The sequence below is a fragment of the Mus pahari genome, chromosome 9, assembly GCF_900095145.1.
Source record: "Mus pahari chromosome 9, PAHARI_EIJ_v1.1, whole genome shotgun sequence".
NCBI classification, from domain to species: Eukaryota; Metazoa; Chordata; class Mammalia; order Rodentia; family Muridae; genus Mus; species Mus pahari.
In genome coordinates this window covers 40446689-40461141 of record NC_034598.1, presented here as the reverse complement: position 1 = coordinate 40461141, position 14453 = coordinate 40446689, and the positions used below count along the sequence as shown (strand labels likewise).

The 14453-nt window shown below is 45.3% G+C and overlaps 1 protein-coding gene across 3 annotated transcripts in view; it reads left to right on the top strand.

Annotated features, from left to right (window-relative positions):
* The window catches only part of Cabin1 (calcineurin binding protein 1), a 110091-nt gene that overhangs the window by 2173 nt on the left and 93465 nt on the right, over window positions 1-14453 (top strand). For all 3 annotated transcript variants that reach the window (XM_029542698.1, XM_021204736.2, XM_029542697.1), the window contains exons 2-9: window positions 4608-4682; window positions 5136-5228; window positions 5665-5778; window positions 6571-6705; window positions 8474-8654; window positions 9890-10019; window positions 11650-11799; window positions 12880-13166. In XM_029542698.1, coding sequence (XP_029398558.1) covers window positions 4680-4682; window positions 5136-5228; window positions 5665-5778; window positions 6571-6705; window positions 8474-8654; window positions 9890-10019; window positions 11650-11799; window positions 12880-13166 — 1093 coding nt within the window. In that variant the 5' untranslated portion in view covers window positions 4608-4679. The remainder of the gene's footprint in view (window positions 1-4607; window positions 4683-5135; window positions 5229-5664; window positions 5779-6570; window positions 6706-8473; window positions 8655-9889; window positions 10020-11649; window positions 11800-12879; window positions 13167-14453) is intronic.

The window sequence follows — 14453 nt, the reverse complement described above, 5'->3', positions numbered from 1 at the left end:
AGAAGAAGGAAGAAGAAGAAGAAGGAAGAAGAAGAAGAAGGAAGAAGAAGAAGAAGGAAGAAGAAGAAGAAGGAAGAAGAAGAAGAAGGAAGAAGGAAGAAGAAGGAAGAAGGAAGAAGAAGAAGAAGGAAGAAGAAGAAGAAGGAAGAAGAAGGAAGAAGAAGAAGAAAAAGGGTGGGGTGGGGGTTGGAAACTTGAGAATTTAAAATGTGTTATTCTTAGAAAACTGCAACAGTTAGGCTGGGAATTGATAAGTGTTTACAGATTAAGCATCCCAGTCTGGAAATCTTAATTTCCCCCAAATCCAAAACTTTTGAGTGCAGAGATGACTCTGGAAATTCTGTACCATGATACTTTGTTTCACAAATTATTAAACATTTTATGTAAAATTATCTTCAGGCTGTGTGCGTAAAGCGTATGATGAAGTAAGTTTTGTGAAACCAGGATGTCCTTGAGCTTGAACCATCCTTCAGGTTCCTCTTTCTCCTGAATGCTGGGATGACAGGCCTCCAGTCCCAGCTTAAAAAACAGTGTTTGATTAACTGGTAGATTATCTTGTGTATGAGATGTGTGTGGGGCCTGAGTGCCGCAGCACCATTGGAGCTCAGAGGACAGCTTTGTCCATGTGGTTTTCAGGGACCCAACTCCTGTTCCTTTATCATCCTAGCCGTCTCACAGCGGTGAAGGCGTTTGCTGTAAGCATCACCTCCTAAAGGTCACACTGTCTGTCAGCATTGCCCCACTGAGGCCCAGGAACCTTTTGGGGAACACACTGAAATTGACCCTAAACCACAGCACATACACACTTGAGTGTAATTCTGGACTTCATCTCTCTGCTGCTGCATGTACGGGAACCTCTTGTTTCAACCATTAAGTCTTTATGTAGCATGTGTTATATTTTGTGTTTATAATATTGGATAAAGCTTATCTCCTTTTTAGCAGGTTTTTAAATTTTTTTTCACTTTGTACTTAGGTAGTCTTACATTTTTATTTTTTCTAAATGGTCCTTGATGTCATCTTGCCTGTTATCTTGGAACTCACTCTGTAGACCAGGCTGGCTGTCCTTGAACTCATAGAAATCCACCTGCCTCTGCCTCTAGAATGATGGGATTCAAGGTATATGCCACCACCACCTAATTAGTAACACTTTTACTCTCTAGTCAACTCTTTATTATTATTATTATTATTATTATTATTATTTTTTTTTTTTTTTTTTGAGATAGGATCTTGCCATGTGGGCCAGGCTAGCTGGGAGCCCACAGTTTATTGCTTCAGCCTTCCAATGCTGAGGTTACAGTGGTGAGATTAAATGTGGCCTTTATACCCATTCTTAAACCTCAGTTTGCTTTTCCTGTTCTCACTGCATTGACTGATCATCCTAGTGCAGTTGTGGATAGTATCAGAGATAGTGGCCATCCTGACTATTCCTGAGAGCAGTAGGAAGGTGTGTAGGGTTTTTCCATTAAATACTATTTTGGCTTTAGGACCAACGTATTCATTTCTATTTTTTTTCATGACAAGAAGTTGTTATTGTTTTTCCATTTTTTTCAATTTTTTTTGGTTGTTCATAGCTATTGAATTTGGTCATTTTCTTTAATCTAAAGAAGTAAATTTATTTTAAAATACCTTATTGTGTATCTGCTTGTCTGTATGTGCACCATGAGCATACAGTACCTGTAGAGGCCAGAAGAGGGCACTGGATCACATAGAACTGGGTTATAGGTGGTTGTGAGCCATCTGATATGTGAGCTAAACCTTGGTCCTTGGCCAAGGCAGCCAACACAGCACGCACTTGTAAATGCTAAGCTGTCTGATTATGAAAATAACTATATGACTTTTCTCATGTAGATGATTTACTTTTTACATGTTGTTATGTGTCTTTTGTTTTAGATTGACTCGCTTTTACCTAGACGTTTTTTGTTAATTTAGACAGGGTCTCTATACAGCTCAGGTTTTACTTAGAGTCCTCCTGCTTGCTGGCCACTATACCTGCTGGAGTTGAATTTTAAACAGATGGCTCTTCCTTCTTGTTACTGATGGTAGTGAATAATAAATAGACCAGGGCTGGAGAGATGGCTCAGTGGTTAAGAGCACTGACTGCTCTTCCGAAGGTCCTGAGTTCAAATCCCAGCAACCACACGGTGGCTCACAACCATCCGTAATGAGATCTAACACCTTCTTCTGGTGCATCTGAAGATAGCTATAGTGTACTTAGATATAATAATAAATCTTTAAAAAAATAGACCATGTACACACACATGTATTTATATGTGCATATGTGTGTGTATGGTTTGCATGTTTATACATGTTTGTGTATATATTTCCGTGTATATGTGTGTGTATGTTTAGGTCATTGATGAATGTTAGAAGTCATGTTCCACCTTTTAAGGCACTTCTCTCTCTGAACCTTGACTTATCAGGAGCTGGACTGGCTGGCCTGAGAGCTCCAGGGTCTTCTTGTCTCTGCTCCCTAGTTCTAGGCTTACAGATACAAGCTGGGGCTCTGAATGCTGGTCCAGCCCTTAGGTTTTGATCAGGACTCTCTTGGTTGTAATGATGTTTATGGAAAGGTGTATGTGCACGCACGTGCGCATATCTGTGTGTATGTATATAACTTGCCATAGAAAAGATGTGGAGCAGCCGGGCGTGGTGGCGCACGCCTTTAATCCCAGCACTCCAGAGGCAGAGGCAGGCGGATTTCTGAGTTCGAGGCCAGCCTGGTCTACAAAGTGAGTTCCAGGACAGCCAGGGCTATACAGAGAAACCCTGTCTCGAAAAACCAAAAAAAAAAAAAAGAAAAGATGTGGAGCTTAGAACACAACCTTGGGTGTTGGTCCTTGCCCTTCACCCACCTTTTTAAAAATTAAAACAATTATTGTGGCTAGAGAGGTGCTTCACTCATTAAGAGCATTGGCTGCTCTTCCAAAAGTCTCAGATGAGATTCCCAGCACTTGAACATCGCAGCTTACAACTGTCTGTAACTCCAGTCTCAGAGGATCTGATACCTTCTTTCTTCTAGCCTCTGTAGACACCAGAAGCACACATGTAGCACACATACATACATACAGGCAAAACACCCATACACATAATATAAATATGAATTTAAAATATTATTGTGTGTGTATGATGTTTGCTTGTGGAGGTTAGAGTATACTTTTTGGGAATTCCATTTCTGTGGGTTCCAGGGAGTTAACTTGGGGTGTAAGGCATGACAATGACAAGTACCTTTACCTGCTTAGCCATTTCTTCATTCCAATTTATTTGATTTGATTTTTCTAAACTTTAATTTTCGTGTGTGTGTTTGTGTATCTGTGTGTGGTGTGGTAGTTTGAATAGGTATGGCCCCCATAGACTCTTGTGTTTGAATGCTTGGCTCATAGGGAGTGGGTTAAGAGGCCACAGCAGAGTTTAAGAGGTTTCCTGAGAAGTAAGGAAGTTGATAAAACACAAATAGTCCAACTCTGTGGAAGCTGTTGGGAGTGAGACTGGTGTTGTCCTGGGTTTGAGAGCGAAGCTGCAGAGGGGAGAGGGGAAAGGCCAGTACTGGGTCTGGGTGATCAAATGGAAACATGGACAGAAAGTCCAGACAAACAGGAGAGCAGGTTCTCAGTAGCTGGAACACAGATGAACTGAAGCTCCTGGGAAAGTTGGGAGTGGCCTGCCAGACACACCAGGTGGTCAAGTGATGGGTTGGTAGGTGCCAACCTTTTCCCTTAGTGTGGTATGTCTGCTACATTCTTGGGCCTAGCTTTTGTGGTAAAACTTTACTATGTCCATGTGCTCCTACAGTTCTAGGTCATTCCACACATTTATAGGGTGGCAACCTTTCTACTGTTATTTATCTGTGTGTTATATGGGTTGTACTAGACAGATGTGTGGTTCACATGTCCACCATGAATAGCCATCCTCCATTCTCAAAGTGGGAGTCAAAGCTGCTTGTGAAACAGAGTCTCTGAGGGCCAGGCACAGCCTTAAAACCCTGTATTTTACACAGTGTAGACTAACTTGGAGCAGGGCACACAGCCCGATGCCAGTGTTCTCCTTACCTGCTGATCGATTTTCTCTATTCCAGATACGTCACATAACTGGATGTAGACAGTATTGACTGTTTTACATATGACATCATTTATTTAGCTTGGTTTTAAAGGTTCCTTCATGCTGTAGTATACATATTTGTTATGAATGTACATTGTCTCTTTACAGACTTTCCCCAGTTTATTCATCAGTTTTTGGGTATTGTGTGGCCCCAGCTTTAGCTCTTGAATAATGCTGCTGTGTCCATTTATAACCAAGTTTTGGTGTGGACATGTTTTCCTCTGAGTAGATGCATAGGAGTGGAGTTCCAGATCATATGCTAATTCTGTCTGGGATTTTGAGGAAGTGCCAATGTGTTTTACTTAGGGGCTGTTTTATATTTCCAGGAGCAACATAGGAAGTTCTAATTTCTCTATGTGTTACCACTCCCATCATCTTTTATAGTCTTCAAACTGGTTTGTTTTCCTGTTTTGTTTTTCCCTTCCTTATATTTCTCAGACACGGGTGGGTGGGCCTGAGCACTGTGCCTTTCTTGGCTCCTCCTGAACCCCTTTGTCCTGTTTGCTCTGCAGGGGACTGTCAACTGGCACATCCTCCACCAGTGATGGGAAGTGATCCTCCGTGGTGGTGCTGAATCTCTGAATATGGTAAGACCTGATCCCTGCCTAAGTTGTTGGTGACAGTGTTGTTTGTCACTCTGCTCCTGGGGGCTAGGGGCATTTTTCCTGCACAGCCTTTCTTCCAGGAAGGCTGTTGGTACACCTGTGGGTGAGGACGCTTGTCTGGCTGTTGCTTATAAGTCTTAAGTCATATTTGTAGGAAAGACAAAATTGATGTTTTATTGGAACTGTTACTCTAATACCCAGGTCTTCTATGTTGAGCAGAAACTGGGGCTCTCAGCCTCTGTTCCTTTGAGGTGGACAGTATCCCGGATATACTCTCCACTCTTGTTGGGTCTTGTCCCATAGACGGATTCTCATCCTGGTTTTTTCCTTGGATGATTGTTGGTCTCCATCGTTTTTCATAGCCTAGAATATATTCTGAAGCATAATTGTATTCATCTGAGCACTATGCTGCTATTCCTCTGAATTCCTTTCTAGATTCGAATTGCAGCCTTAAATGCCAGCTCCACGATCGAGGATGACCATGAAGGAAGCTTCAAAAGTCACAAAATCCAGACAAAGGAGGCTCAGGTATGCACTCTAAGATCTGCTTCCGAGGGAGTTCCTACTATTCATTTGAAATGAATTCCGGCGTGTCCTCAGTGGAGTTGTAAGGGGGATGGGATGCTGCAGATGGCTGCCTCTCTATCATGTCGGACTTGGTTCACTCAGGAGACAGTCATGCTGAAGAACTAACTATGCTCGTTGTGTTGTTGCCTTTTACCTACCACCTGACCTCCCCCTTGTGTGCATGCGTGCGTGCATGTGTGTGCGTGTGTTCATGTGCACAGGACTCTTTCCAGTAATGAGGTCTGAACACTCAGTAGTAGATTTTCTTTGACGATAGAGGCTGTAGTGACAATTAACTTAGCATAGCAGTCCCTCATAGCCTTCCCTTTACATACATTTTTGATTTGAAAGGATCAGGTTTTGTGTAGTGTGAAAACATCTCCATCTTGGTTTGCAGGAAGCAGAAGCTTTTGCCCTATACCACAAGGCCCTGGATCTGCAAAAGCATGACAGGTTTGAGGAGTCTGCCAAGGCCTACCATGAGCTCCTGGAGGCTCGCCTGCTGCGGGAGGTGAGGCACTGGGCTGCGGGCTGGGGTTGTTGTTGTTGTTTTTTGAGACAAAGTCTTAACTTTGAAGTCCAGGCTAGCCCGAAACTCAGGGTTCTCTTAGAAGCTTGGGTTATAGGCATATAACTCCCTACTCAGTGCTTTTCAGTGTCTGTCTCTCTGTTTTACACATGTGGACATATGTGTGTATGTTTGGTTGGTTATAGTTTTGTTTTTTTTTTTTTTTTTCTTGAGACAGGGTTTCATGTGGTTCATGCTAGTCTTGAACTGGCTCTGTAACCAAAGCTATGAACTGGCTATGTATGTAACCAAAGCGAGCCTTGAACTGCTTGTCCTCCCCTTACCTCCTGCATGCTGAGTGCTGGCTATTCTGAAACTCTCTGTGCACAGACTGGCCTAAAGCTAGCAGAGTTCTGCCTCTGTCTGCCTCCTGAATGCTGTGATTAAAAATACATACTGCCATAGCCAGCCATCTTTTTTGTTTGTTTTTAAAACACTTGTCCCTGAATAGGGGTTCCTGGCTAGGCTGGGTTTTCATGTGAGCATTGAGATATGGCAGCAGTGATGGAGAAGGGCCCCTTGTCTTTCTTAGTCACCAATTTCTGCAGAGTGCTTCCTGTTGTTTTGGCTTTTCTTTATGTGAAAGAGCTATTGGGTCTGCCTGGACTATCTGTAACACCCTAATTTCCCAGGTGAGGTGGGACTGGGCTGTCTCAAGCAGGAAATCAGCATCCTATCTATCGCTTGCTGTGGCTATAGGGCCGTGGTGTCACTTTTGCCTCTGTCTTCTCTCAGGCAGTGTCATCTGGAGATGAGAAGGAAGGGCTGAAACACCCTGGATTGATACTGAAATATTCTACGTATAAGAACCTGGCCCAGCTGGCAGCCCAGCGAGAGGATCTGGAGACTGCCATGGAATTTTATTTGGAGGTATGGAGTTGGTAGTACCCAAAATTCCTGTGTCAGAAATTGCTGAAGAAGGGACATGACGTGGTCTTGCTGACTGAAGAGAACTTCGTAGTGGTGGCTCGTCAGGTTCTTGTACCCAAGGCCTTGAGGACAGAAAGGGTTGGAAGGCAGGGTTAGGGACTGAGGCGGGCCTCAGTGCAGAGACTGTGTGAAGTTTTCTACCATCGTGCGGCTTATTTTAATGCATTTGAACATCCAGCTAATGAGAGGGGGAAAATGGTAACCCTGGGCATGGTGGTACCTGTCTGTAAGCCAAGCAGTGGAGGGCTGAGGCTGGAGACTCACACAGCAGGTAACATTGGTGATGTTTAGGTGTGAAGACAAGAGCCTGACAGCTGTATTTGGTGCACTCTAGTCACAGTGGCACTGGTGATATTTCTGTTGGTATCTCTGTGTGTCTCTCTAATGTACCAGATAGTGTGCCAAGAGCTTGCCATGCAATCTTACACCATCTTGAAAGAAGGATGAGTTTATCCTTATTTCAGTGATGAAGACTCGGGCTTAGGTTATTCTGCTAATGAATGTTGGAACAGTGATGTGGACTAAGGTCTCCTCTGATTCTTCTAGAATCCTGTTAGACTCCTGGATTTTCTTTGAATTCTATTCCTTTTACTTCTTTTGATGTATTTTAAAGATTTATTATGTTTTTCATTGTGTGTATGTGTGAGTATGTGAGTGTGGGTCCTTGCCAATGCCTTTGGCCTCAGAGCCTCCCAGAGCTGGAGTTACAGGTGGTTGTGAGCTGGCTGATGCAGGTGCTGGGAACCAAACTTCTATCCTCTGCAAGAGCAGCAAGTGCTCCTAACCTCTGAGCCATCTTTTCAGCAGCTCCTTCACCCCTCCCAGGTATGCATGTGTGCACATGCCAGAGGTTAGTGTTGGGTGCCAGTCTCAGGAGCACATCCATCTATTCTAGTACAGGGTCTCTTACTGGCCTTGAGCTCAGCCATTTGGAACTAGTCTAGTTGACCAGGAGGTCTCAGAGATCCACCTGTCCCCACTGTCCCAGCCCTGGGAACAGGCATGCTCAGCATTCTTATATGGGTTTTGAGGGTCAAACTTGGGTTATTGTGTTTGTTAGGCAAGCACTTTACTAACGGAGCTTTCCCCCAGAGTCCTCTTTGGCTTCTTACTTGTTAAATATGTAAGGAACATGCAGATATTTCCATTAGTATAGTATGTTGAGAAAATGTTCTAAGTTAAATAAATTAGCTCATGTAACATTTTTAAAACAGTAAGTTTTGTGAGGCAGTTGTCATGTATTCGAGGGCTATGAAGGGAGAATGACTGTGAACTTTAATCCTCCTCCTCTTCCCAACTGCTGGGATGCCAGACACGGGGCATCAAGCAGGCTTAGTCTGTAACTTGTATTTCTTGAGAAGGATTTCATTATGCAGCCTCTGCTGTCCTGAAACTGACTTTGTAGCCCAGGTTGGCCTTGAATTTAACGGTCCTCCTGCTTCGGCCTCCAGGGTGTTGGGATTACAGGTGTGAGTCATCATGCTGTTTCCTGTGACTTTTTAATGTGTCATTGCTCTGCGTCTTGGAAACATGTGACTCCAGGAAAGTGAGGCAGCTTTATTGGTTATAAGTAAGGACACTGCCTTGCTACTTTCCTGGGTATTTTAAGCAGCTGAACCAATGCTTTGTCCCTTTTATCCCCCCCTTGTGTGTGCGGTGAAAAATCTAATCAAGTGCATACCTGTACCTTTGCTTACACTGCTTCTAGGCAGTGATGCTGGATTCCACAGACGTCAACCTTTGGTACAAAATTGGACACGTGGCCCTGAGACTCATCCGACTTCCCTTGGCTCGCCATGCTTTTGAGGAAGGGCTTCGGTGTAATCCTGACCACTGGCCCTGCCTGGACAATCTCATCACTGTTTTGTACACCCTCAGTGATTACACAAGTAAGTGGGGCAGATGAGAGAGCCGACTTGGGTATGTTAGTAGACATTCTGTCAAACTGGGGGAGGATGGAGATGTTCTTACCTACTTGATTGCTCTCTTTCCCAGTCTCCATTTAGCAGGTACTTGGAAGTATAGGAGTGAGGTACCAGTAAGAGATGTGGTGCTCTCCAGAGGATTCCTCCAGTGTCCTTTGTGCATTGTCCTTTTGGGCTGTTGTCCTGGTTTTTTTTTGAGAGAAAGTCTACTGCCCTCCAGGCTGGTCTTGAACTCAGAATGCCTGTCACATTGAGTGACTTATGGGAGACATTTATTTCTTATAGCTCTGGAAGCTAAGGTTAAATCTAAGCCTTAAGATCAGGGTGCTGGTAGGTTGGTGCCTGGTCTTGGCCTTTGGTTTTGTCTCCTCCTTGCTGTGTCTTTACTTGATGGGTTGGAAATTCACTTCACATGTATGTGATACTAGAGGTGCAATTCATCCTGAAGCAAAATTCTTCTCTACCCATGGGCTTGTTAAGCCACAGAGTTTATGTGCTCTAAAATATAAAGGGAGGCATCTGTAGGATAAACATTTCTTTGTCTATTACAGAAGTGAGACATAGAAAAGGGAGTGAAAAGTTCCAGATAAATCCAGAACTTAAGCAGGCAAATCTCATGCTGGGCAGTGGTGGCGCATGCCTTTAATCCCAGCACTCGGGAGGCAGAGACAGGCGGATTTCTGAGTTGGAGGCCAGCTTGGTCTACAGAGTGAGTTCCAGGACAGCCAGAGCTACACAGAGAAACCCTGTCTNGGAAAAAAAAAAAAAAAAAAAAGGCAAATCTCATTGTGTATAGGTTCAGGGGTAATTTGATGCTCTAGGCTCACTGGGTGACTGTGTCACTCTCCTAGCTGAGATGTCCGGATATTTTCAAGGCTGTTTTCCCATTAGTTAATAGGTAACCTGTGAGTGCTTTAGGTAATTTTTTGCAGCAGTTTTTAAATCTCAAATCTCAGGGTCAAGGCTGTACAGGAAGGTCATATAGTCTGTTTGCTCCTGGCACTGGTTGTTGTCCTCAGCTGCAGGCCATCTGTTTTGGTCTGTTCTAGATATTATAGTCGCAGCAGTCTTTACTAGCTGTCTTGCCATTATTATTGTGCATTCTTTGATTCCAATGTGGGAACATTGTCTAGAACTCTCGAGGCTAGAGTTCTGAAAGCAGTCTTGGCTCCTAAACTGTTTTTTTTCTTCTCTGCTAGCATGTCTCTACTTCATCTGCAAAGCACTGGAGAAAGACTGCCGGTACAGCAAAGGCCTGGTCCTCAAGGAGAAGATCTTTGAAGAGCAGCCTTGCCTCCGAAAGGACTCCCTCCGAATGTTTCTCAAGTGGTAAGGCCTACGTCACATCACTAGGTGTGGTTAGAAAGCATCAGGAGCAACTGTCATCCCCTCCTCTGTCCTGATCTGTGTGTGACTGGAGTCCCTGAGTGCCAGGGCTTTGTCGCCTCGCCGCCCTCATCAGCAAGCTTACTTTAACCTGTTTGCTTGTAGTTTGGTGGAGTTAGGTGGTAGGGATTGAACTCAGGGTCACAGCTCCTGCCAAGATTTTTTTTTATCAGTATTGCTCAAATTCAGTATCCCAAACACTCCCTGATCATGTGCCAACCCCTGCCGTGCCTCCAGAGCAAAGCTCCCGCCTACCTGTATCATCCAGAGGCCCCTGCAGCCTGGGCTCTCCCTCTTTCCCTTTACCTCTTGCTTCTCCCTCTCAGGTTCCTTTTGTCAGAGCTGCTTCTGATCCTTGGCACATTCCTCCCTGGCCCTGTTGTAAGCCTCCTGTGTCTTCAGTTTGGCTTTGACTGGATTAACCTCCTTTGCTGCTTGTTTTATGTCTACTTTATGTCTGTAAGTTAGTCATCAGAGAGAAGGGAACTTCAATTGAAAAAATGTCTTCCTATGATTAGGCTATAGGTGAGGCTGTGGGGCATTTTCTTAATTAGTGATTGATGGGGGAGGGCTCAGCTCACTGTTGCTGGTGCCACCCCTGGACTGGTCATCCTGGGTTCTATAGGAAAGCAGGCTGAGCAAGCCATGAGGAGCAAGCCAGTCAGCAGCGCCCTCCATGGCCTCTGCTTCAGCTCCTGCCTCCAGGTTCCTGCCCTGTGTGAGTTCCCTCAGTCATGGACTATTATCTGGATGTCTAAGTGAAGGAAACTCTTTCTTCCCCAAGTTGATTTTCAGCCATGTTTTATTGCAGTAGTAGAAACTTCTCAGACACCTCACCTGCCACGTCCCCACTTCTTGACCCGTTTTGCAGTTTCTCCTTAACATTGCATTCTCTGATGGTGCCTCTGTCCCTTCCTGAGCTCTGTGTTCCTCCTCAATCTCTCCAGCCAGAAAACCCTTCTTGTTGGACAGGTGTTCCCTGGCCCCTGGCGCTCACCTGCTGGAGACTAGTGGCTACTCCTCTCAGCTGTGTTCTCTATGAGCTTAACCCAGTATTACTGATGTCTTTAATGAACTAATGCTTCGGTGAGATCGTTAAGTCTCTTGAGTGGCTGTATGAAGTCGTCCTGGTGGAACCACTGGACTGTCTGGGTACTAAGAGAACAGGCATTGTCTTATCTTAGGCTGTGAGTGGTCACCTGAGACCTTGAGACCCCCATCTTTCTGTATTTTGAAGATACCATTGATTTTGGTGAACATAATTTGTTTCATGGCTTTGTTGGAACAGGCAATCTTTTCTTTCCTGTGGCTTTTCAGACACAAAGGTGACAACTATTAATACATAGGAAAATTCTTTGCCCTGTTGTAAACTGTGGAAGGAACAAAGGGCTTTTGTGATTTCCAGTGTATGTAGGTATACAAATGCTGATAACCATCCATCTGTGGTCAGAGTCAAATTGTAATTTATGTTCAGGACATATCAAATTACTAATTAAAGGGTATCACTGTCTATGAAATTTTAGCATTGGCTCTGACTTTAATACTGTAATTTCCCCATCTTATACACTTTTAGTGACATGTCAATTCATGATGTGTCAGTGAGTGCAGCAGAGACGCAGGCCATTGTAGATGAGGCTCTGGGGCTGCGGAAGAAGAGGCAAGCATTGATCGTGCGGGAAAAGGAACCAGACTTGAAACTAGTGCAGCCCATCCCTTTCTTCACGTAAGTGTCTCTGAAATGTTAGGTTGGCTGGTAAGATACTCCCAGCACAGGAGGGAGAAGCCCCAGGCCAGACCTGGGGCTGGTGGGAGGGGTAGGGAGCCACAGTGGCTAGAGAGCTGGAGTCAGTATCTGCTTGTAGGCTCCTAAAAAGCAGCCTAGCTCTTTTAAGCAGGCCCAGTGCGTAAGCTGCTCACCCAGTCACTGGGAATGCTCCTGTCCTCCTCAGTCTTGTCTGTTGAGAAGGGGAAGGAACATTAGCATTTGGCAGACCCCAGCCAGATGGGACCTGGAACCCTGGAGTTTGTCACAAGTGTGGACTTTCCTGACAGTCGAGTCTGTGTGCTCATATCAGAACCGACGAGATGTTCCTCTGTAAGATGGGTTTCAGCATAGCCTCTGTGAGCTCCGTGATGTCTAAGAGGCCCTCCCCTCCCGGGAAGGAAGGGCTGGTATTGGTGCTACACTGGAGTTGGGGTAGTAAGCTTTGACATTTCATTTTTGTTTTAAAAATTCTGACATTATAGAAAATCCCAGAACTAGGGAGGCTGGAGCAGGGTCTCTGGTTTCCAGGGTAGATTGTACTGCAGAGTGAGCTTGAGACTGACTGGGTGCCGCAGTGAGACTCTCTCAAGCATACATACTGTACATACAAGTTCTGCCGTTACATTTTGAGACTTTAAGTTTAGCATGTCCTGCCATCAGTGTTGTAATCCAAACCCCTTGTCCCTCAGTAGACACCATACTCAGATCATTGCCACTGTGGTATAGAGCTCTTCTCCTGGCCCTTCATAGCAGGTCTGATGCTGGGGACAGCATCTCTGCTTCGTAGGGGATGATGTAATGAAACAGAACATCAGGGGTCTCTGCTGAGATGAGGAACAGGAAGATATTGGTTCTCTGCACCTGCTCTGGCTTGGGCTTCTCCATTTTAGCACATGCTGGATTCAGTATTTTGAGGGTTATAATGATGTCAAAATGTTGACTGCCTTTCCCTGCTCTTTGAAGTCATAGCCATGTGAGCCATTCTGCTGAGTGTATCCAGGTGCTGACTGGGTATGGTGACCTTTTCTTTCCCTGCAGGTGGAAGTGCCTTGGGGAGAGCTTGCTTGCCATGTACAGTCACCTCACCACCTGTGAGCCCCCAAGGCCCAGCCTTGGGAAGAGGATTGACCTGTCTGACTATCAGGATCCCAGCCAGCTGCTCGCATCCTCAGTCGTGGTTACACCTGTTAGTGTGGTTCAGCCAAGTCCTGTTTGCACCAATCCAACTGTTGCTGTGGCTGAGCCTGTGTTGTCCTACACCTCTGTGACCGCAGCCAGCTTCCCGCTGCACAGTCCCGGCCTGCTGGACACAGGCACTCCTATGGGTGAGCAGACCTTGTGGCCTCATGTTCTTGAGAGCCCATATGGTGAGCCCAGTAGGAGCAAGAGCAGGAGGCCTTGGCACCTCTGGGGAAATACATGGTGCTGGTCTTTGTGACCTGAGTGAAATGAGAGAGAGCTCTAGCCTCCAGGTGGCTCAGTTGGTAAAACACAAAACACTTGCTTTACTAGCATAAGGACTGGAGTTCAAATCCCCAGCACCCATATAAAAAGTGAGTCACTGGGGTCTTTTCAGCTCCAGAAGGGTAGGACCATTAAGGGACTCAGGACTGCATGTTGAAGAAAGATGTCAGTGTTGGTGGGTTGTAAAAGGGGGGGACCAATGAGCCCTTTCCTGCCATTGTGCAATGGTTTAATTGTCATTCTTTGGGAAGGTGATGTTTCTGGAGAAAATAAGTCTAAGAAAGGGGTAAAGTGAGTGCAGTGACAGAGACCTAGAGTCTTGGTGCTGGGGAGGTGGAGAGAGGAGGATCCTGGGAGCTCACTGGTCCAGTGAAAAACTGTCTCAAGAAGTGAGGTGGAGAATGGCCTGAGTGGAAACCAGAGCTCCATAGAAAACTGTAGCCTGGCTCCAGGGCATAGACCTGCCTCTTCCCTAGCCAGGTGGTGGCAGTCACGGGGCACTGTTAACTCAGCACTCAGGAATCAGGGAGTCAGATCTCAGTGAGTTCTAGGCCAGCCTGGTCTATAGAGCGAGTTCCAGGATAGCCAAGGTTACACAGAGAAACCCTGTCTCAAAAGAAAAAAGGTGCCTCTTCCCATCATTATGTCCTTGCTGTTGGACCTCCTGTCTTGCTAGATATATGCATTCCTAGGTCTTGGACCTTAGAAAACATTAAAGTCATTGCCATGTGTGGTAGTGTGTTTTAATTACTACTGGAATTGTAAAAAGTTTGCACCATAAGTTCCCATGCAGTTTTCTGATTTCTCTGCCACTGTACAAGGAGCACTGGCAGTTAGAGAGTGACTGTAGCACGGTTGGTTGGTTTCCTCAGTCACATGACTGAGATTAAGTTCCCTTTGTTTTCTATATAATTCATGGGTCTCTTGCTCTAATCCTAACATTGGGTATTTGGTGGGTAGTGCCACTCACTCTGCCCATCCCAGGAGTATGGACTGCAGGCCCAGAGGCTCTCGCAGCTGGTTAGTACTGAAGATAGTGTCCTGAGCTCTGACCTGGGGGTCTTTTCAGCTCCAGAAGGGTAGGGCCATTAAGGGACTCAGGGCTGCATGTTGAAGAAAGATGTCAGTGTTGGTGGGTTGTAAAAGGG